At 43.0% G+C, this 15,103-nt stretch overlaps 2 protein-coding genes across 19 annotated transcripts; both read left to right on the top strand.

The window, feature by feature from the left end:
- The first annotated feature begins 803 nt into the window (after positions 1 to 803).
- LOC104433647 (remorin 4.1) lies at positions 804 to 3,646 on the top strand. Its single transcript, XM_039305946.1, has 4 exons — positions 804 to 1,684; positions 1,719 to 2,175; positions 2,349 to 2,430; positions 3,269 to 3,646. Exons 1-4 carry the CDS (start codon positions 1,387 to 1,389, stop codon positions 3,476 to 3,478), a joined length of 1,047 nt encoding a protein of 348 aa, XP_039161880.1. The 5' UTR covers positions 804 to 1,386; the 3' UTR covers positions 3,479 to 3,646.
- Positions 3,647 to 7,103: 3,457 nt separating this feature from the next.
- LOC104433648 (cyclin-dependent kinase G-2) lies at positions 7,104 to 14,177 on the top strand. 18 transcript variants are annotated; one of them, XM_039307594.1, is made up of 10 exons: positions 7,105 to 9,355; positions 9,553 to 9,688; positions 9,788 to 9,876; positions 10,069 to 10,180; positions 10,263 to 10,369; positions 10,528 to 10,886; positions 11,073 to 11,157; positions 12,152 to 12,236; positions 12,780 to 13,827; positions 13,918 to 14,177. In XM_039307594.1, the coding sequence occupies exons 1-6, from the start codon at positions 7,629 to 7,631 to the stop codon at positions 10,625 to 10,627; spliced, it is 2,271 nt and encodes a 756-aa protein (XP_039163528.1). In that variant the 5' UTR covers positions 7,105 to 7,628; the 3' UTR covers positions 10,628 to 10,886; positions 11,073 to 11,157; positions 12,152 to 12,236; positions 12,780 to 13,827; positions 13,918 to 14,177. The 18 variants fall into 18 exon arrangements, with proteins under 18 accessions (XP_039163543.1, XP_039163528.1, XP_039163531.1 ...); XM_039307597.1 differs by having other exon boundaries at positions 11,089 to 11,157; XM_039307599.1 differs by having other exon boundaries at positions 11,118 to 11,157.
- The last annotated feature ends 926 nt before the right edge of the window (positions 14,178 to 15,103 follow it).

Raw genomic sequence — 15,103 nt, forward strand, 5'->3', positions numbered from 1 at the left:
TTGTCCGTCCCGCCCCCGCCAGCCATTATTGGGCGGACCAGGTACGTACGATCTTCATGCGATCATCACATTACTCATATAATTAGGAACCGAGTGCTCGTCTAAGAGAACTACTTGCTCCCTACCGATGACGCGAGGCAAAGTGACTGATCCGACGATAGACGGGTTATGATAGACGCAAGGTATGATTGATAGAATTAATCATCGGATAAGATACCCTTTAACCAGTTACCGTTAAAAGGGACAGCCGAACCGTTTTCAGTGGGAGATGAAACACGCTCTCCGGTCTCTGGGGAGCAGAGCAGAGGAGAGGGAAAGAGCATCGATGCGCTAACCTCAGATTCCGCCAAACGAGCGAGAGAAAAAGTTGCAGAACTCGGCAGTGAGTTGCATGTTACCTGTACACGGCATAAATCCCAGTATTAAATTTCGCTACTTCCCAGGTAAAATACTTATTTTAATGGGATTCTCACCTCTCTCTCTTGCTAATTTTACTCCGCTACTGCCAAGTGCTTGTCTGTTCGGTTCTGTCACGCGTCAAGAACCATGCAAGTGCGAGCATGTGTGGTGCAATTACTTTAATAATGTGCACTGGATCTCAACTTGCACCGTCCCTCGTAGCTCGGCGAGTCCCCAAAAATCCATGCTTTTCTAGGCATTTCTTGTTCTCTGCCAAAAGGGAAAAAAACCCACTTGCCGTTTCTGCTTCTCTGAGACTACGTTTTGCTCTTTGTTTGAAGATCCGTATTCTCATTGTGGTTTAAGCAGGTACTACACCTCCCTCTCTCCCTCTCTCTCTCTCTCTCGAAATTGAATGATTGGTGGGGGGTGGGGGATTTCGAAGCTTGAAGATATTTGCTTTATCTTTTTCTGGAGGATAAATCTGAAGTGGGTCCCTTCAAAAGCAATGGAAACTTCATATCTAGTTGTGTGGGTTGGGGGGTTTTCTCGCTGCTGCATACTATCATCATTGATACTTATCTGATTATTCAGTTTCTAGCGGTTTGTTCTTGAGCAGCTTGCAAGAGGCAAATCGCCTGCTTTCTCAATTTATCCTCTTTGACAAGATGCTTCAGATTCTGGCTTTTCTTTCAAGTCCTTTCTTTGCCTTTCAGTCTTATGATCCATTGAGTTGGTCATGCCATGTTCAAAAGTGAGGCCCAGCTATTGCGGTTACCAAGAAACGTGAATTTTTCTGGCTTTCAGGGTGCAGAAGAATTGATGAATCTTGGACAAGCTCCTTCAATGCAGATCTGATCTTGACCAGCACTACAAATTGAAGGATCCATGGTGGATACATCTCATAGCTATAAGTAGATAGTAGATATCTGATCTAGTGAGAGAGAGAGAGAGAGAGAGAGAGAGAGAGAGAGAGATTCGGGGACAATGAAATCTCCTGTAGAAGATAAGAGCTGCTACAGTCAGGGACCAACGCAGGAGATCTCAAGTGGTAGTTCCATCGGCTTCGAGTTTCACCGGGCGAATGGAACCAATCGAGCTTCCCATCATCATCGGACTGCTCTAGGCAAACCGACCCCTTCCAAATGGGATGACGCACAGAAATGGCTGGTCGGGATTTCACGAGTGGGAGGAGACAAGAGCCAGTCGAAAACCAAACCGAGAAACTCCAATGCCGACGACCGGAGATTGATTGCCCCAGCCCCGCCAGAGCAGGAATATTCCAGCGATGAGGATGGGTGCGAGTTAGAAAAATGGAGGCATGGACCATGAAATGGCAGGTCAGTATGAAGTGGAGACGAAGAAGGTGGAGTGCGATGAGTCCGTCTGGCGGATCAATAAGCCAGCGCAGAATTGCATGCCCGCTGTACGATCAGTGTGCGTGAGGGACATGGGGACTGATATGACTCCCATTGCGAGCCAGGAGCCATCCAGGACTGGAACCCCAATCAGAGCCACAACTCCTGCTGCTCGAAGCCCCATCAATTCGGGATCTTCTACTCCTGTCAGGTGTCAACATGGGGTTGTGTCAATAGAAGGCAGAGGTGGGGTTGCTCCTTCTACCAATGGTCCACGAGTGATCGGTGCCTGTATGGAAGGTGCGCATGCTTGTGAGCATAGTGGGAACATGAGTTTGGATCACGCAAAGAAGTTGAGTCCTCTGGAATCGCGAGCAGTGGCGTGGGATGAGGCGGAGCGCGCCAAGTACATGGCCAGGTGATTCTAGTCAGAGAGACCCTGGTTTGGCACTAGCTAACTGCAGTTTAGACATGAAAATGTCCTAATGCTTTTTAGTTGAGGATTGAGCAGTGTCTCACTATTGTCTCAGGCATTGCTGGACTCGGAAACCAAAAGATGATTAATTTTTCGTATTATTCCTATTGTTTCAGGTATAAGCGCGAGGAGGTAAAGATTCAAGCCTGGGAAAATCACGAGAAAAGGAAAGCTGAAATGCAAATGAAAAAGATGGAGGTACTGTTCTTTCGCTGTTATAGTTATCTAAATTGACAGATTGTTCTTTGGCAACGATACTGAATAGCTGTATGCTAGAAATATGCTGATTCCCTGGGTTTGTACACTTGATGAATCTAATAATGTTGCCTTGTTCTGGCTGGACTCCTGAATTCTTTCTGCAAGTACAGTGGGAACACTGCTATGTCGAGCGTTTTTTCCTGTTGTCAGTTCCAAACCATGGGAGAATTGAAGGAATACTTCGCTTAGCTGTAGTCTGAGGAAAGTGCTGGAGAAAACATGGCACTTGCCTGCGCCTCCTTTGCCATGGTTTCTTTCGCAGCTTCTGATGCATAGAAAGGGCTTGTCTCCTCTGCCCTGCACATCGGAAGTGCTCAATAACAGCCTTCGAACTTCACCATACTTCTGGTCCCACCCTTGGTTACTCGAGTCACCATTGATGGTAGAACTCTGTCCTATTTCAACAAATAGTGATTCTGCGTGGGCTTTGAGTAGCTTGAGAAATCATGGAACTTGCTCGAATATCATTTTGCGATCAAACAGTAGACTTTTCTTCCATGATTTTAGGAACAAATCAAAAGGAAGCCCATCGAAAAGGGAATAGTAGTAAATAGGTTTCATACATCAGTCTCTATGTGTATCTTTGAGAATCCATGACTTGGTATACCATGGTTAGATGGCTTGTTTTGAATCTTAGATCCTTTATTCATGGTTTGAAGATGTACATACTGGGCAGTCGATGTCTCTCTCCGAAACATCATACATTTTGCAGATACCCCACGAAACACGACATGCGTCTGTGCAACAGCATTCCTAATTCGTTTGGCTCCATCTCCAGGTCAAGGCTGAGAGATTGAAAGCTCGCGCACAGGAGAAATTAGCAAACAAACTCGCTTCCACGCGGAGAATAGCGGAAGAGAAGCGTGCGAATGCAGAGGCTAAGCTGAATGAGAAAGCGGTGAGGACATCGGAGAGGGCAGACTATATAAGGAGGACTGGTCACTTGCCCTCTTCGTTCTCGCTCAAGCTTCCTTCCCTCTGCTGGTAGAGCTCTAGCAATGTAACTATATCCTAAAATTTTTCCAAAAGAGAAATCGTTGTTTGCACGTCTAATTCGTTGATGCAAAACTTTCATGGATTCAAGATTATAGTTATGGTGATTGTTCATGTCATCCGTCTTGTGGAAGAAGTATGCATATCTTGAATTTCGTCAGTGTAGGTAGAGTTGGTAGCAAATGAAGAAGATAGAAGTTTCATGTGGACGGTTTGGCATAGTTCTCTCTGGACATATGCTTCATAACCATTCCTTTTCCTCTTCATAAATGGTTTGATCATGGGATTGATTGATATGCGATAATAGTGTCTCCAGTCACTCGTTAAGAGGATATTTACGGCATATTCGAATGATAAAAAGGTGGGAGCTGGAGAAAACTCAGGTGAAGAGAGGTGGGGTGGGGAAAGAATTGATGAAGAGAATGATTTCTGCAAAGGTGAAGAATTAATTGATTTGTTTGGGAAGAGGAAGAAATTGAGAGGAAAGAGTAATCTTTAAATGAAAATTACACTTTTGAGTAAGAGAACATTTCATCAAGGCCATTCTTTTCTGGCTTAGATTCGTAGGGAACATTACAATGATACCATCATCCTCTTGTACTTTCTTGAATGTCACAGTGCATTGCAGTATTCTCTTTAGCTGTAGAGAATATATAAAGCAAATTACCAACTATATCGACATGATTGGGTAATAATTTCTCCGTCCGTATATGGTGCTACTGCATTGATAATAAATTTTTAATCGACATATAAACACATACCCTTATTGAGTCATTAGCATGCTTGCACGTATTCTTTGCACTCTTTCATCTTTTCCCCAAAATGAATTTCATTAACTAGTAATTGAATATTTACTAGAGTAAATCAAAAGTCAATAAAATATATATATATTTTTTTTTTTACATAAATCTCCGTGCCCACAGAGTTATTGAAGGTAAAATTGTCCCGACTGAGGTGTATATAATTTTATATCACCTTGCCGTAAAAAAAAAAAAAAAACATTTTGGATGTTGGATGGTTTTCAAGCGGTCGGGATGATGGATGCGTTTGGTTGGACTTTTGAGGAAATTCATTGGGCAAATATAAATGACTTTAGGTTGAAAAGGCTTTTCAGAATGTAAATTGTGTTTGTTAAATTGTAATTTGAAAGTCCATTATGAAGTATCTTTGAGCAAAATAGTGTTTAGACAAATGATATTTACAAAGGACCTTGTGATAAAAAAAATTCTCAAAAGAAAAATAAAAAAAATTAGCTAGCAAGGGCAGCAGCTACCGACGATCGAAATCTATTGTTGGCGGCCGACATCTAACTCAAGCAACCTCGGAGACAATTGGGGAGGGCTGCTCGGGGTTGAGTGACCCACAAAGACCACCGGCAAGGGTTGCTCGGGGTCAGGCGATCTCTTGCCACCCCGCCGCAAGACCTCTTGCGACCTCGCCGCCCTAGATCCAGGGGCAGCGGGGTCGCGCAAGATCAAGGGCAGTGAGGTCGTGCGACTCACGTGACCCAGATCCGGGGGTGGCGGGGTTGCGTCACCCTTGATCTGGGTCGTCGGCGCGACCTCGCCGCCCCAAATCTAGGGGTAGCGGGGTCGTGCGACTCGTGTGACCTAGATGGGGGTGGTGCGGTCCTCCCGCGACCCCGTCGCCCCAGATTTGGGTCGTGGCGAGGTTAGCGATCCAGATGGCATGGCGGTTGAGCCACCCTCGGCAATAGTCGTTTGGGTCACTACGACCATGCCTACCCTTCGTCGGCAGTAGCTCACGGAGAAGAAGAAGAAGATGAATAGTGAGGGCAAAATCGAAAAAATCAAAAATCAACGAGTATGATTTGGGAAGAAATTTTTTTTATTTAACCCCCTTAGCTCAGCATGTCAAGTAGGCTGAAAGCCCAAGGCAGCTCCCAACCTACCCAAGGCCGAGGTTGATTGGGCCCAAGCTATCTTGAGCTTTTTCGGCATGTTGACTTGGAGGGCTAATGAAATTTTTCTTTTGAAATTGTCCTTGTTAATTTTTTCGTTTTTTCAACTTTACCCCGACAACTGTTCATCATCTTCATCTTCCCTTCTCTGCAAATTTGAATGATTAGAATCTACGTGGGGTTGCTGGCGAAGTGTAGGTGGTCTGGCAAAAGGTAGGTGGTGTGGCGAAGGACAGGTGGTCAACAAGGGTCCCACGACCCTTCGATGAGGGTCGTCGTGTGAAGGATGCCGGCAACCTAGATCGCGCGTAGATCTGGGTTGTGGCGACTAGATCGTGGGCATTGGCGACCTCCGAGCGTGGTGGGTCCTGCGATGGCTTGGTGAAGGTTGCTGCGCGGAGGACGCCGGCAACCCAAATTGTGCGCAGATTTGGTCGTGCAAATCTAGGTTGCAACAACTAGATCGCGGGCGTCGGTGACCTTCGCGGCGCGGTGGGTTGTGTGACGGCTTAGCGAGGTCACGGCAATCGGGATCTCGTGGTTTGGGTTGCCACGACCCTTGCCATGCTGCCTCCCCCTTGCCGGACCGCCCACCCTTCGCTAGCAATTGTTAGCTCTTCGTTGGCGAGAACCGGCGAAGCCCTTGGTCGGCCAACTCTCTTTTTTTTCCTTTTTTTAATAACAAAAGCCCTTTGCAAAATTAATTTATCCAAACACTAATTTGCTCAAAGATACTTTATAATGGACTTTATAAGTACGATTTACCAAACATAATTTGTATTTTCAAAAACTCCTTTAACTTAAGTGCCTTTACAATTTTTTTAAGGACTTTCCCCAAAATTTCCTAAACGCATCCAAAGTGGCTTCTCAAACCACTTCTAAACGCACCCAATGTCCACTGGCAGGAGCTTCTAATTATTTTATCATTAGAATTAATGTCCCAAGTCACGGTTTAATCTAGATAATGCATTTAGCCTTGAGAACAATAGTTTTGGTTCGATTATTTCATTTTATTTTAAATTTGCGAATTCTCTAAATAATAGAATTAAAGCCAAAAAATCGTTGTCAACCACATTGGTTCCCTTGATAATTACTTCCAAGCTCCCTACCAATTTCTAACAAAAAAAAAATCTTGGTTTATTGGACTTTTTGTTTTCTCTCCTTATTTGCGAGCCCATAAATGAAACATTACTTGCTACTTTTTTTTTTTTTTTTTCGATCGTACATTATTGCCTACCTTACCCGTCATCAATTATTTTCCGATACTTCCAATTGCTTTTCTTAATGTGGCGCGAAAAATTTCATCGATCTCAGAATTCGATATCTTCAATTTTAGCTACGGTCTTTCTAATTCAAGGTCTTACCTCGAGTGGGAAAGGACATGTCGAGCGTTATTTCAGGACGTCGTCGTCTTAGCAGTTTCCAACTTTAGGTGCAAACACAAAAATAAATCTCCATGAGTGCACTCTTGAGGTAACATCTCCACCATGCATCCACCCTTTTCTCCTCCAATTTCGACATGCTTGATCTCGAGTCAACGCGGTCAACGGCGATATATGCCTTGGGAATCTTCTTTCGAGTTTCGACATCAAAACCGCACCCAAAGGGAGGCCCCATTCACCGGCCCCCTATAAAAAGCGCCGCGGCCAATCATCCTCGCTTTCTTTTACTCCCTACTCTGTTCGAGGCATCCCCTCTCGCTCTCGCGGAGCAGCGGCTCGCCCCCACCCCCAATCTCCTCTCCCCTCTCCTCCTCGCGATTCTCTCTCTCCCTCCCCTTCGCCGCCGGCGAGCCTCCGACGGCGTCTCTCCGTCCGCCGTTCTCCCCCGCCCTCCTCCTCCGCTCCGGCGATCGAGGAATCCTGATTGGCGTTTTGCGGCGCCTCGAGATATCTCCCCCCTTAGGGTTCGGCCTCGAATCTCGGCACCTCGGTTATCGATTCGGTAGCTGAATTTCGCGCTTCCTAGCGAGGGTGCATAAATTCACGGTTCGTTGTCGGTCCGTTTGTTATTCAACTGTTGAATTGGGATCGGAATTCTGGTGATTTCGATTGGGGGTGCTCGCGATTAGGATTGGGATTTTTTTTTTTTTTCATCTTTTGTTGTTTTCCAGTAAAAAAATTGAAAAAGAGTGGTGTAGTTTTCTGTTTCTTTGAGTAGAGGTGCAGTTCTGTTAGGGTTTTTTTTTTTTTTATTTGTTGAGTTTGTGTTCGTGAATTTATATATGGCGGCTGGGAGGCATGGGGGTTATCGGGACAATGAGCTGAGGGACCGTGAGTCTAACTTGTATGTGTCGAAGCGGGATTTGGGTTATTCTAAGGAGGAATATGACCGGAGTGGGAGCAGTAATCAGGATGATGAGCGAGACCGAAGCCGTAATGCTAGGGATAGGGCTAGGGTTAGGCAGAAGGATGTTAAAGAGAGGGAAGTGGCGAATGGCGCGCACCACTCCTCTTCGAGTAAAAGTGACTCTGGGAGTAGTGGAGGCACAGGTGCTGGTGGGTCTAGGCATCCCGGTATTTCGGTTAGGACCATGGATAGAGAGCCAGGTGAATTGTCCAGTGAAAGTGGGTCCGAGGACGCCATAGAGTCTGACACAGGGGTTAAGGGCATAGAGGTTTCTAAGACGGCAGAGAATGGGGCCCACTCCCCAGTAGTGGAGAGGAAGAGGAAATTCTCACCTATAATTTGGGATAGAGACGATGATGAATCAAGTAAGGCATCGAAAAGAAGGGCTTCCGCCGCAGTTACTGCCCTTCCTCCTCCACCTCCACTTCCTAAATCATACCGTGAGATCCCTAATACTTACAATGGGGTTGTGCAGATATCTTCAGTTAAAAATGATTTAGGTCAAGAACCACAGTCTTCCTCACCCATAACTGAAAATGTTGATTTAAGTGGTGATTCTGGGGCTGAGTCTCCAATAGCAGAATCTTCGGCATTTGCTTTACCTTCAAATGATGATCCATGGGCTAAAGATCATGAGGCAACACAGCTAGAAGATGAAGATTATGTGCCAATGCATAACATATCATCTTCCAGATGGGCAGCCGGAGATAATTCTCCAGTTGATGAGGGTGAGATAGTAGAGGATGAAGATTTTCCTACGAGAAGAAAGAAGACACCTTTGTTGGAATCATCAGGAATCAGAGGACGTGGCAAATCGGTCAGTCCTGAGCTGGGGAAACTTAAGAAAGATAGTTCAGACAGACTTAGACGCAGGTCTTCTGAACCTGATGGGCGAGGTGGTGCTGCTGGGTCATCCAGTGATAACCGCTATTCTGACCATGATTACATGGATGTTGATGAAAAGAACCGTAACGAGGATGTGATCAACGATACGTCCGACACTAATTCAGAAAGCGACGATGATTCTCGAGGAACACCAGAACCTGTTGGTCCGCCTCAAAGAAGTGTAAATATGCTGCAGGGTTGTAGAAGTGTTGATGAGTTTGAGAGGCTTAACAAGATAGATGAAGGGACTTATGGTGTAGTCTACAGAGCTAGGGATAAGAAAACTGGAGAAATTGTAGCACTGAAGAAGGTAAAGATGGAAAAGGAAAGGGAAGGTTTTCCTTTGACTTCTCTGAGGGAAATAAATATTCTGCTATCTTTTCATCATCCGTCAATTGTGGATGTGAAAGAAGTTGTGGTGGGGAGCAATCTTGACAGCATTTTTATGGTGATGGAATACATGGAGCACGATCTTAAAGGGCTGATGGAAACAATGAAACAGCCTTTTAGTCAGAGTGAAGTGAAATGTCTAATGTTGCAGCTATTAGAAGGTGTGAAGTATCTTCATGACAACTGGGTGCTTCATCGGGACCTTAAAACATCAAATTTGCTTCTTAATAATCGCGGTGAGTTGAAAATTTGCGATTTTGGATTGGCTCGGCAGTACGGGAGCCCATTAAAGCCTTACACTCACTTGGTGGTTACTCTTTGGTACAGGTAAGCTGAACAGTATTTGTCACTCTTTGTTTAATTCATGATACTGGCATCTGACATCTTATTGCATGTTCTTTTTTATTGTTACTTGTTTTGTGTGCATTTCCATAGTTGTGATGAAATATCGCTTTGTGCGAGTCCTCCTTTTTCAGTAATCTGGGCTATGGATTGTTTGTTACGCATTAGTACTGGTTCTGCAGGGCACCTGAACTCCTCTTGGGGGCAAAACAGTACTCAACTGCCATTGACATGTGGTCTCTGGGCTGTATCATGGCTGAAATGTTGTCCAAGGAGCCACTTTTTAATGGGAAAACTGAATTTGATCAACTTGACAAGGTAAAATGCCTCACTCTACTTATATTTGCTTTCATACTGTTGCCGCTGCTCGGGTGCTTCAATGGATTTTGATTGGGTCACTGGCAATCCTATCTGCAGATATTTAGAACTCTTGGAACCCCAAATGAGACTATCTGGCCGGGTTTCTCCAAGCTCCCTGGTGTCAAGGTCAACTTTGTTAAGCACCAGTAAGTATACTTTTTCCATGTATAAGTTGTTTGAGTTTATGTGGCATCCAGATGTTCACATCCTTGATACCATTTGTCCCAGGCTTCCAGCTTTGGGTGATTCTGGTCTGGGTTTCTGGCCTTCATGGTGACAACTTCAGTTCCAGAGTACATTTCTCATTTATTGATTGACAAGTGTTGTGTTACTTTCAGGTACAACTTGTTGCGGAAGAAATTCCCACCAACATCTTTCACAGGACTTCCAGTACTTTCAGACTCTGGTTTTGACTTGTTGAATAAGCTTCTTACTTATGACCCCGAAAAGGTAATTTTAGATCTACATGTAGTGTCGTGCTCCATGTGCTGTATTTGTAGGATGACTTACTTGTTCTTTTATCTTTAAGCAGCGTATAACTGCAGAGGCCGCCCTTAATCATGAGTGGTTCCGTGAAGTCCCTCTTCCGAAGTCCAAAGATTTTATGCCTACTTTTCCTGCTCAACATGCTCAAGACAGGTAACTTGTCCTAGCTTGATACTTTGTTACTTGGGGGAAGCGTTTGGGCCGTTTCTGAACTTTTGTACCTATTACTGTTGTCTTTTTGGTAACTTTTAACAGTCCTAGTCTGTTGTCCTACTTATGTACTTTTTGTTGCGTTTTGCATTTGTGATTAGGCGCCTGCGAAGAGTTTTGAAGAGTCCAGATCCTTTAGAAGAGCAGCGCAGGAAGGAATTAATGCAAGGCGAGCTTGGGGGCGGAGGTTTGTTTGGCTAAATGAATAGGATAGCCTGTGATCCTCATGCTGCAGTCTGTATACACAAAATGGACATGGTCGAGGTGAGAGTTGCATTGACGGGAGTTGGGAACATATTTATCTGGAGATCATTCATCTTATTTTTTAGCAGGCACCATGCTTGGGTGGAGAAGTTTGTTCTTGCTCTCCATTAGTAAGCCAGATTTCTCGCAGGTTTACTTTGTTCACCGGCTTTGATCACCAATAGATATGCATCTGCGACCCTGCTTGCATCGCAAGGTGTGGCATGATGGCCTTTTTATTTTACTTTTCAAGGAAAAATTTCAGCGTGAACTTTTGTATGTAAAATAGCATTGACTGTACGCTGTAACAATTTTCTTTCGGTTTGGATTTTTTTGGCTATTACAAGAACTAAATTACTATTCATCTTTTCTATCTTTTTGATATTGACGCTGTGTTTGCAAGAGATGGTGGTCTGAAGTTGAAGGACGTTCTTTTCTTTACATACAGGAAGAATATCACAGTAACGAGTAACCTTTATGTTTGGAAGGTAAACTGCCAATTCTAGATTTGAGGGTCCATGTCTCAATAGTTTCATCTCTTTTGGGACAATATCTCCTTGTTTGATATGGTGGATAATGGATCGACGTGAGAGATATCATGTTCTGTTTAATAATGTTCAAGACCTTTGTTGTCGTCCAATTTTTTCTGCCATGGCATTTGAAAACATGTCTGCCTTCAGCATTGTGTACGTGGAAGTGAGTCTGAGATAAAAGAGATTAAAACTTGGGAAAGCCGTTTTTGATGAAGATGTTCTATTGTGTAGCTGGTTGAGAAGTTGCTTATACATTTTATAAGAACTTTCTGCTGGCAGCTTGAACCAAAAAATCACTCATAATCTGGCAAATTCGCAATCATTCATGTTCCATCATGTTCAGCGCAATAGACACTGAAGATTTAAGCCTTTTGAAGCAACTAGCTATTTTGGCCCTTTAAGCTGGAAAACGAAGACCAAATTAAAAGGAAACGAATTTGCCCATTCGCTACTGTTTTCTCTAGTATTATCACAATCTCGTTGAGGACCTGAGGTAAGTAGAGAACATGGAGTCAGCAAGAGCTATATAATATTTTGATACCTTAGGGAAATATTGTCCAAAAAGCTTTTCTGCTTTTTTAAGATGGCCTTTTGACTTCTAACTCTTGTTAGCGGGAACGATTGATATTTACTCGATTGCCTCTTGAGACATGCGGATATAAGGAGTTCATTGATCATCTCTATAAAGCTGGCCGCTGGCAGGTTATTAATAGCTTGACTATCGAGATATCTCCTGTTTGTCAATGCTTCTTGCGTTTGCGGCTTTTTGAGAAGGACATGTATCTTTTGCCCCATTAACTTAGGTCCCAAATATTGTAACTACATGACTTATTTTGTGAACTGGAAGCCCTGGAAATGTCCTTATTGTGCTGATGGCATGTGATGGTGTCAAGATTTCTGTAATTTTTCGGAATTTTTTTTGACGTTTGTCTGCGGCTGTCACCTGCAGTATCCAAGTTGCAAGCAGGTTGAGGAGTTTACCTTCAAATTGGATTATAGAACTTCCATTAGTTGTTCGTTCATGCTCATCAGAGGTACCATATAACTCTTAGTTTTCGCTTCGCCATATTGACAGTATCTTGTCGAGTTTGGTTAAACTAGATCTTGGTTATATTTTGTGAATATATTATACTTCATCATAATATAGTCAGAACTTTCTGGGTATGAGAGTTCATTTTAGTTTCTGTCAGGAATATGTGCCATCACTAACGGGATCCATCTGCATCATTATTTTGGTGGACGAAATTTTCTTGGCTAATTGTGTGTCAGAAGTTGAAAGATGCTGCATGCTTCTTGAAGACTAATCAGTTTATCGGACAGGAATAAAGTCTTGAAATTTGTCTTTCACTAATTGCAGCTTCCTTTTTTGATTGTCTAGTGGAGTGAATTATTGACGACAAATGCCTTTTTGAGACATACGTAGTTATTTGCAAGCTATCACTTGCAACGTTGTGGCAAGTGCCTTAATGCTAACCTGTAAACAGTCATGATGCCTCGAGTGTTTTTGGGTTCATGTCGGTAACCCTCTTTATATGTCTTGCCATGTGGAATTTGGACAAAACTGATTTTTTTTTCAGGTTCAATAATGGTGGAGTTAAGGATCAGGCTCTATTCCAACGCTGGTTAGACCTTACTCTGCTTTTGTTTTAACCCTGGCTCTACTGTAGATGGAGCATTTCATGGTCAAAATTCTTTCTGCTTGCCTGATTTTTCACAACATTTCCTGTGGAAAGAACTTTGGTCGGGAGAAACTTGGCAGTGCTATTATGATGGGGAAATTTTCTTGCTTAGACTCAAGTCCATGGACAGGGTGCTTTGTGGTTTTTCATGTGGGACGTATATGTGGAGCCCATGTTGAACCCACACCATCTATATGGTCGTGATTGATCCCGTCCATATTGGCTTGGGTCCAGGTGAGAAATTCCCACTGTCATGGGACTTATTACTTTTTATTTGACTTTGTTAATTTGAAGCTCTTCCACCTTTAAGTGAAAATAGAGAATTGGAGGCCTTCAGAAAATATGATGCATTCATCTTGGCATTCGTTGCCAGACAAGGTTCAATCTCTCGGGGGCATTTTATAGTATTGGACAAGTTTATGAAAAATGGTATTTAAGTTTCTTTTTTTTTGCGAGACTTGCTATGAAGTTATTTGCTTTACCAACTTCTAGATAGGAGTTTCGCTTGAAGTGATGAAAATGATGCAACTTTTTCAATCTATTGAATTGCATTGAGTGCAAATTGACAAAAATAGTGATGCTATTAACTGCATTCCATCGTTGAGTTTTAAGTAGGATGTGATTGTCTCTTGTTTCTTTTGAGTCATGGTTGAATCTGTTGTGAGTCGAGAATTGTGTGCCACTATGAGGAGTGGTTGATGCAAAGGACAAGTTTTTACGTTTAGCTGTCTTGCCTTGGGCCAAACAAGAAATTTTATCGCTGCCATAGATGTTTTTTCGGTTTTCTTTTGCACGCCTGTTCTCTTTTCTATGGTGTCTCTAGGGAGCTATCCATTGTGGGTAATACAGAAGCAAGAAATTGGCGTCTTGAAGCCTGGATTGAGTTGTAATCTAACGGCAACGGTTGCGGAAGAGAAACTTAGATGATGGAGGCTTCTTCAAGCAGGTTTATGGCTAGTTTTTTCAATTTTCTGTTAATGTTCATCTACGATGTGCTCCGGCTCAAGAGTTATGCCTGACCGTGTTTATTCATCAGAAAAATATTGCACGGGAAGCTAGTGTTACAATAAGATGGCAATGCAATAGCCGGAGAAAAAGATGATGCGATATAGGAAGGAAGCGACCGAAGAGTCCATCAGTTGATATCTTAGATTTCATTCGCTCTGGTCACGGGCGAGGGCCTTGGAGCGTTTTTTGAGAGGATTATTTTTCGAATGTCACCCGATACCAACGTTAGTGCTTGCACATATCATTGTATAATGAATGGGCATTTAAGTAACCGGGAATTGTCACGCACGGTGTAGATTATGATCAATCGGGAATTGCCATTGGGCACGCCCGGTGATATAAAATCGAAAAAAAATTCAGTACCGGAGTCACCCTTCAAAATCTTCTTGTTTCTCATACTTTCACCATCGAAAAACGCCATCTACTCGAATAGGTTCGAGTCTGGGAAGCATGCCTAATTTGTTACGGTCTTTCACAATTTAATCAATCGATGATCCAAATACCCACTTCTCTAACCCTCCGTGGTAGCGTTAGTGTCATAAGCAGCGGCAATTTTAATCTAGAAGATTGGTTGTGTTAAAACTCTTTAGAACGATTACACCACCAAGTAAGTTGGATAAAACTATACGGGAGTTAATAATATGGTCATTTGAATGTCACTCTGTTCGATTCAGCACCGAGTCTTGTAAGATTCATGTATAATGAGATCGTCTTTCCGTAAAATGAGGTTCATTAGATTCGCACGAAGATCATATGATTAAAATGTCCGTAAGGTCTGTTCTGTCATACATCTAGCACTCTCCAGTATTGATGACTAAGTAGTTCTGTATAAAACAAATTCTTTTTCAGACAAGACCCCTTAAGCGTTTATGTCTTAATAAACGAAAAAGAAATGGATTCTCCGACGACCACAGCAACGGATTCTCTTATTCTCTCCCTGTGGAGCCTAAAACCATGATGTGGAAAAAAATTAAATTTTTTTTTACACCTATTGCATAGATGCATATTCAATTCTAAACTTTTCATTTGATTTGATTTAGTTTTGAATCTTTTTATATATTACCAATTTTGTTCATTCCATCAATTCTAAAAGAAAATTGCTGATGTGACCGTTAGTTGTCCTACATGACACAATTAATATTGACATTCATTTCTTTTTGTCCTTTCATTTTGGCTGGTGAGGGCTAGGCAGGGGTTGCAACCCTTGCCAGTGG

Source organism: Eucalyptus grandis, chromosome 2, assembly GCF_016545825.1.
Source record: "Eucalyptus grandis isolate ANBG69807.140 chromosome 2, ASM1654582v1, whole genome shotgun sequence".
Lineage (NCBI taxonomy): Eukaryota > Viridiplantae > Streptophyta > Magnoliopsida > Myrtales > Myrtaceae > Eucalyptus > Eucalyptus grandis.